Raw genomic sequence first — 7,836 nt, forward strand, 5'->3', positions numbered from 1 at the left:
CTACGCTGGACCGCAAAATGGCACTGTGTGATGACCATTACGTCAGGCTTTTGTAAGTGAGAACTGTAATGCACACTGATTGCGTGGTAATGCCAAAACTATGCACAATTCAATTACTTTACCATAAACCCTGCTACCACTGTCTTTATCACCAGTGATGGAAACATTATTTCGTGTATGTTTGATCTGAGTTACAAAGGTCTCCCGTCTTTAACTTCAAAGAAGGTGGGCAGTCGAAAATGTTGGCTTGCCAGCTCAGCAGCACAATAATGTATGTCCACCTACCTTTCATATCCAATCTTTGATCGCAGTTCAAGACAATGGCATCGGTTGTTTCTTTTACAAGATCTCCTTGTTCAACTTGGAGACAAAGAGAACCTATCTTTGTCTGTAGCATTCCTGTGTCATCACTCTGAATGGCCGAATAAGTCTGGCGGTCAGGGGAAGCTAAAGAAACAGTCCATGAAAACTGTTTGTTTGGTTAAGTAGTAGATCTCCGTATATCGGTTTTACATTCAGGGCGCAAGATAATGGTATTGATATACCTAAGTCTTATTGTGTACTTGAGAAAGACACAACTCAAATCACTCCGACACAAGTCAAATCACAGGTCCAAACACAAAACAGCCACGTCCCAAATCACAAGTGCCAGTGATGAGCAATGCAAAAAAATAATACCTTTTTCACAGTTCATTAGAATAACTTGCCATTTGACATGAGATTGGATGACCGGTGTTGTGCGGAATGCGATGACTTTATATAAGTTTGACACTGAAAATGCAATAAATGTTAAATAAGCCTAATACACGTGTGTTCACGGCCATTATGTCAATTTGGTTAATTATGTTCGATAACAGATTTTGTTGATTATGTCCCACCCATTATGTCCGACGGCCGATTATGTCCGACCAATTATTGACCTTTACCCCCGCAAAGTGGAAAATGTGTGTTTCGAGATACAAGCGATTTAAGTTGACGATGTTTTGAAACGTTGATCTGAATATCGTTTTAGCCTCAAAATTCATATTTTGTTACATTGTCTGAAAGCTGGGATCTTGCATGACACGTTAATGTATGAGTTTTATTGATGAGTTATCAAACTAATTAACCTTAACGTCACTTCGTGAAAACTCAAAATTCAGATTACGCCGTGTTCGAGTTTTCACGAAGTGACGCTAACCATGTGTATTAGCTAATGAGTAAGCGCTACTTCGTGAAAACGCTAGAAGTGAGTCGTGCATTTCACGTGAAATTTGTGTCACATCGTGAAAACGCAAAACCCGTTTTTGACGCGTATTGTGCGGCAGGCACTTTACACGCGAAACAATGGTATAGTACACTTCGTGTAAACGTATTTTCCGGTTTTGACCCATTAAGTTGCAAATGTTAATTAATGTTTAGACGAAACTAATTAACTATGTGTTTAGTATCTTCTTGAGGTGATAGATTATGTGTAATTAATCACAAATCAGGAAAAAAATTGAAATCGCAAAATATCGATTTTTCGAAGTTAGTGTAACTTCGTGGTGACAGTGACGATACGTAGGCATTACATGGTTCAATATTAGCCTATCAAGTTTTTCTTTGCTTGTTAAATTAACAGGGCTTCACCGGTTATACACTGCTAGTACTATTTGCACCGCTGTGAACGTAGAGGGCGACTGACTCAATGTCAGTCGCGATTCTGGCGGCTCGCAGCTGGACGTGTTTTGCTCGAGGCTCAAGAACTTTAAACCCGGTACCATCGGGTTGAGGAATATCCGAAGATTAATATGAGAAGTGGAAAATGCTCATAGCAGGTTTGATATACGGTAGAGGATGCGAGAGGTTAGCTCTCCACGTTGTAAGGTTTTGTTTTGCATTGGAAATATAACGAAGGTTTGGGATTGCATTAGGTGGGGTCTCGCTTCCGTTGAGGCCCGTATACCCGTTTTAGGAATGCTCTTTGTGTTTGTCGCAAAGATTTCTGGGCAAAGTCAGGTTCCGCTTTGCTGGCATTGTGCTAGGGTAGTGTTATGCAAATCCGAGTATTTATGCGTGACGAATCCATGGAATTCGTTGGGATACTCGAGGTGGGGCTTTGTGTTAAGCCGAGAAGAACTTTATGCATCAGTGCTCAGCACTTCATGGCTTTGCGTATCAGGGTGTGCTCTAGCTTGTAGTTTAAATTCGATTGCGTTCCCCGGGCTTTCCTATAACCTAAATTTTGAACGGTTTTAACGTCTTATCTTTGCGATAATGGAGAATATGTTCGATCAAGTCGAGGAGAACGCAGGAGCTTATGCGGAAATCGCCAATGAGGGTGCCGGCCCTCTTTTCCGCGGGCTGTGTGCCGCATTTAAGATCTCGAAGAAGTACTTCGAGGCTCTCATCGCAGACGGTTGGGATGACCCAGAACAATTCCAGGATTTGTCCCCCGAGTGGCGAGACCACATCCTTGCCCTGGCCCCTAACGGAGGGCAGAAGCGCAACGTGGAGAAGCTCTTTGACCGGGTGGAAGCCGGGCCTCTCAGCGGCCCCGCCCCCAAGAAACGTCGGGTGCAGCCCAGCGCATCCTCTGACGACGGGAAGGACAAAGCGGGTCCGAGTGGCATTTCCACCGTGGAGCCGGAGGCAGGGCCGAGTCAGGTTGCAGCGGCTGCCAACCAGGGATCCGGTTCGACGTCCTCTCAGGTATGTCTCAGGGAAATGTTAGTGGGGAATATTCATCATTTTGTAACAATATTTCATACCCTGCATGCTGTATTTTCTCTTTTGCCATTTGGGAAGTGCCCTGACCAAAATATACCAAGCACGCAGGAGGGCGAGATTGTCCGGTTTCATCAGGCAGGGGAGTGCCCTGCGTTTATTTGCATTTTCAGGCAGGGTGCGCCCTGCTAGAGATCGAAATTTGTCGTAAGTGGGAGGCGGCAAAAAACAAACAAACAAACAAACAAAAAAAATTAAAAAAGGGGGAGCCGTTTCCTTGGCAAATTTCATTTTGATAAAGGAGTTTGCCCTCGACAAAGATTTCAGCGGGAGCACTCTGTGCCAACTTTATCGGCATAGGCAGGGGAAGTGCCCCGGCGCGAGATTGTATGTTGATTTCAGGGGAAGCGCCCCGTGCCGAACTTTATCGGCATAATAGTTAGGCAGGGGAAGTGCCCCGGCGTGATGAGTTTGTATGTTGATTTCAGGGGAAGCGCCCCGTGCCGAACTTTGTCGGCATAATAGCTAGGCAAGGGAAGTGCCCCGGCGTGACATTGTATGTTGATTTCAGGGGAAGCGCCCCGTGCCAAATTGTATGTAGGCACAGGTAGGGAAAGTGCCCCGGCGCGAGGTTGTACTTTGATTTTAGGGGGAAACCCCTTTGCAGATTTATACTTACATAGTACAGGCATTATGGGAAAATTGCCCCGGGTGAGATTGCATTTGATTTCAGGGAAAACCCCCGTGCGAAGCTGATTTTGAGTATGAAGGGGTAGGGCCCCGTGCAAGATTACATTTGATTTCAGGGGAAACTCCCCGTGCTAAGTTGTGTTTGTATATACATGTATGCAGGGGAAATGCCCCGTGCGAGATGGCAGTTTGATTTCAGGGGAAAAAACCCGTGCTAAGCTGTTTTTTGTATATGAAGGGGAAGTGCCCCGTGCGAGATAGCAGTTTGATTTCAGGGGAAAAAAACCCGTGCTAAGCTGTTTTTGTATGTTAGGGGTAGGCCCCGTGTGAGATTGCATTTGATTTCAGGGGAAACTCCTCGTGCTAAGCTGTTTGTATATATGCAGGGGGAAGTGCCCCGTGCGAGATGGCAGTTTGATTTCAGGGGAAAAAACCCGTGCAAAGCTGTTTTTGTATATGAAGGGGAAGTGCCCCGTGCGAGATGGCAGTTTGATTTCAGGGGAAAACCCCCGTGAAAAGCTGTTTTTGTATATGAAGGGGAAGTGCCCCGTGCGAGATGGCAGTTTGATTTCAGGGGAAAACCCCCATGCTAAGCGGTTTTTTGTATGTGAAGGGGTATGCCCCGTGCCTCACGAGATTGTATTTAGTGCCCCGGGCCGGGCGAATTTGCATGTTGATTTCAGGGGAAAAACCCCGCGCCAGGCTGTATTTGCATATAAGGGGGTAGTGCGAGAGTGAATTTGGATTTTATAGGAAAACACCGTGCCAAGCTGTTTCACATAATATGAAGGAGACTTCCCCCATGCGGGATTGCATTTCATAACAATGGAGGGGAGTGCCCCGTGCGAAATTGCATATTTGATTTCCGGGAAAAAAAACCCGTGCGTGCCAAGCTGCATTTGCTATGATGGGGAAGTGCCCCGTGGGAGAATGCCTTTGATTTCGGGGGAAAATCCCGTGAGCTGCATTTGCGTATGAAGGGGAAGTGCCCCGTGGGAGAGTCCCCCGCAGCAATATATTGTGAGAGATACCCAATATCAAAATGATTGTATTCGCTTCAAAAGGGGTACATGTAGTACTATGAACCCCAGCGTCTTGTATTTGCATTTATTGTATTTTGATGTGTTTAATGTATCCCAGGCCAAATTGTCGTGGTAAGGGTGGGTACCCCTTAGGGAAATGAACTGCATGCGTCACTTATGCAGCAAAATGCTTGTACGCGCGATTCTATTTGCCTGAATGGGTGGGTCCCATACATAATCATGCATTACTTTTGGACGAGCGGGCAGCCTTTCAATTTACGGAGGGGATTGTCCCTTTGGGAATGTGGTTGAAGCCTTGGAGGGGAAAGGCCCCGGTATGATATTAAGTAGAAGTGCGTTTTACAAAATGTATGTACCATGAGATTGTACTTTAACAAAGTAAAAATGTCCTGAGCTAAAACGTTTATGTGGGGGAGGTGCATCATAACAGATGATACCTCCGTGAAAGGAAGTGCTTTAGGCAAAATGATTTTTCAGGAGAAGATGGGTTTTTTTTTTTTCTGTCTATAAAAAAAAAAAAAAAAAAAAAAAAGGGGGTTCTGGCCGGTTCTGGTTCTGGTATTTTGTTGTGCGGGTTGCGTGCACGACGCCCTTATTTGTGCCTTAACCCTAAAAGGGCCGGGGGGGGGCGGAATCCGCCCCCCCCCTCAACATTTTCCGTGATAGCCTCTAAAAAAAATTTTTTCGCGACCCGAGCTGTTATGACTTTTTAGCCTCGAGCTTTGCGCATCTTTTGATACTAAAAACATAAAAATCGGACCACGGGTTGCCGCGTAGCGAAAAATTTTCCGGCGCTACGCGCCGTGAAAACTGAATTTTCGCATATACGTCGTGTACACAGAGCAGAATTGCCATTCATACATATGAATAATTAATTAGCCATAATTCCAAAACCCTTTGACCTACAGTCATGAAATTTCTTGGGTATGTCAAGGAAGAGTAGCTCTATGCATGTATCGAGTTTCAAAATTTTTCGTCACTCGATGGCCGAGATCTTAGGGGGGGGGGGCCGAATCCGCCCCCCCCCCCCCCGGCTGAGAGATGGTCAAAATAACCCGGCCCCTTTAGGGTTAATTACCTAAAATTTTGGAAGGGCGGGGATGGTGCCCCGCCACTCCAGTTTTCTTTTGGCTTGTGTCCATTTGTTCCTTAGGTCCCTTTGCAGGGTTTTGCCCATTCTTTATTTGTCCTCGTTTAAAGGAAGGGGTGCCACCCACCCCCCCCCCCCCCTAAAAAAAAAAAAAAAAAAAAAAAAAAAAAATCGAGGGTGCATGGAAGTAGGTCTTCCTAAATGCAGTTTCCCACCATGCAAACCGCATGGGGGTGGAAATCTGTCAGATTTGTTATTGTATGGACACAAGAGGTGTAATTTGGCTGGAGCCATCGGCTCCTATAGTTGAGCCATTTTACAATAATTTGGATGCGTTCTCCATGTTTGAGTTGGAGGTAAACGATCTCGTTAGCGGCCCCATGGCATCCTGGCACATGATGTTGGGATGTCATAACGGGCACTAGGGCGTGTTGAGTACAAAGTCTGTGTCAACTCGATACAAAAGAGTTGAGAGGATGTCCATGCTTACAATGCGTCCCCTTTATATAGTGATCAACTAAATGCAGCTTGGTTTTATGTTTTAACAATCAATGCAGGCCAAGTCTGCGCTTGAGGTGCACAAGCCTAGGCGGCTCGAGTTGCTTAAAGCATGTTTGGAGACGGGCTACGATCGAAACGTAGCGTATGTGATGTCTCTGCTCAGAAGCTATGTCGACGAGTTTGCACCTTTGTCAACAGAAGATATGAAGGAACAGCAGTTGTACGTCAATCTGTTGTCAGATTGTACAAAGCACGTTCAGGCCAAGACACCGGGCATAGCAATGTATATATACAAGTCCATTACAGGAGAAGACTCCGATAAGCGGCTGCGCTTTTCCAGAAAGCACCTGGGCCTCAGCGCGCCCCCATCTGAGTTAAAAGCTCAATCATCAGCCAGTCAAGGTTTCTTGAATAGGCCCGCTAGACAACCGCTGCGCTTCAGGGGAGATCTTCGTCAGCCTCGTCAGGGCCAATTTTCACGAGGGCCTAGGGAGAGAGACATGTGCTTCAGATGCCGCAGGAAGGGCCACTATGCACGGGACTGCAAAGAAATAGTTTAGAGGCATGTTTGACATGCCGGCGACTCATTTCACGGTCAAAGAGACTTTGGTGGTGGGATGTAGTCGAGTAATCTTAATATACATGTACTTCTTCATTTTGAGCATTTAAGTTTGTAGCAGTGATATGATGTTATTTACGGAATTATGTTTTAATAAGTACTTGTTAGGTAGCTGTGGGCTCGGGGACGGCATTTGCATGTTATAATGGGCGTATGCGTGGGCGTATGCAAGGGCCTCAATGGGGGATAAGTTGACGCAAGAGCTGAATGCAGGAAACGGGGTTTCAGAGGGTTTCAGATGGTACTTTTCCCAGTAGGGAAAGTGTTGCGATATTTGATGTATCGAGTTTACCAGGTTTGACATTGTATCTATACTTGCAAGAAATAAATTATGAAACGACTGTATGGTCGGCTTGAAAATGTTACAATGAGTGTATAACCCCAGTGCCCGAGTTTAGGCCTAGTGCTCTTTATGATTCAATTTAGGAATACAAGAGGTATCTGCAGATTCTCGGGAAGCATAAGTGGGAGCGTTCGTCGGCGCATCTCTTTGATCCTGAAGGCGCTCAGACAAACAGGCGCGAGAGGGGTGTTTGCTCTTGGGTGGACATAGCGGGAAAGGCTGCCTCATTTCCAGATGGATCCGCCCCGAGTCCGGCAGATGTTTTATCCGGAGAAAGTGTGCCAAACTTTGAAGCGCTCCGCTTCCGTGACCCAAATATGTTTGTAGCGGGAGGTCTGCATGATCAACCAGAGTTATGGGAAGATGTATTGAAAGAATGCCCGGCCAACGGCCCGCAAGTTCGGAGATGGCTCCGTGAGAAATTGGACCTCTATGAGTTCTTTCAACCTTTCCAGGGTAGCTATAGAGGAAGGGAATTCAACTCCAGTGTCCCTCCAGCCATGTATTTTCCAAACGCGCCTATTTGCGAACGTTTCGTACCATTTATCAATGAAACGATAGCGAAGCGCATTATAGAAGGTTCCGTGGAATTGTTGGGCAAGGTGGGTGAAGTCGACCCGCCTAGGTGCATCAACGCTCTCTCTATCGAACCAAACAAGCCAAGACTAGTCCTATCAATGAAAGGTCCCAACCTCTGGTGTAAGGACACGCCATTTAATTTGGTGCCTCTGGGGGAGATTGTGAAGTCAGTCAATAAGGGAGGTAGATTCTCCGCGGTACCGACGATGCACAAGGTTATAAGCAGGTTCTGCTATCTGAAAGGTCAAAGACCTTTTGTGGTTTCGAGTGGGCTGGATTTTAT

At 46.0% G+C, this 7,836-nt stretch overlaps 1 protein-coding gene across 1 annotated transcript; it reads left to right on the forward strand.

Moving 5' to 3' along the window:
* The first annotated feature begins 1,645 nt into the window (after positions 1 to 1,645).
* LOC119740153 lies at positions 1,646 to 6,987 on the forward strand. The gene is made up of 2 exons (XM_038215360.1): positions 1,646 to 2,673; positions 6,069 to 6,987. The coding sequence occupies exons 1-2, from the start codon at positions 2,239 to 2,241 to the stop codon at positions 6,570 to 6,572; spliced, it is 939 nt and encodes a 312-aa protein (XP_038071288.1). The 5' UTR covers positions 1,646 to 2,238; the 3' UTR covers positions 6,573 to 6,987.
* The last annotated feature ends 849 nt before the right edge of the window (positions 6,988 to 7,836 follow it).

The sequence above is a fragment of the Patiria miniata genome, unplaced genomic scaffold (genome assembly GCF_015706575.1).
Source record: "Patiria miniata isolate m_02_andy unplaced genomic scaffold, ASM1570657v1 HiC_scaffold_4, whole genome shotgun sequence".
Classification (NCBI taxonomy): Eukaryota; Metazoa; Echinodermata; class Asteroidea; order Valvatida; family Asterinidae; genus Patiria; species Patiria miniata.

Excerpts from the sequence above, each read along its gene's own strand:
- LOC119740153 (XM_038215360.1), top strand. The coding sequence starts at position 2,239 with ATGGAGAATATGTTCGATCAAGTCGAGGAGAACGCAGGAGCTTATGCG. Across the intron at positions 2,674-6,068 it reads CCGGTTCGACGTCCTCTCAG|GCCAAGTCTGCGCTTGAGGT; the intron begins GTATGTCTCAGG and ends CAATCAATGCAG.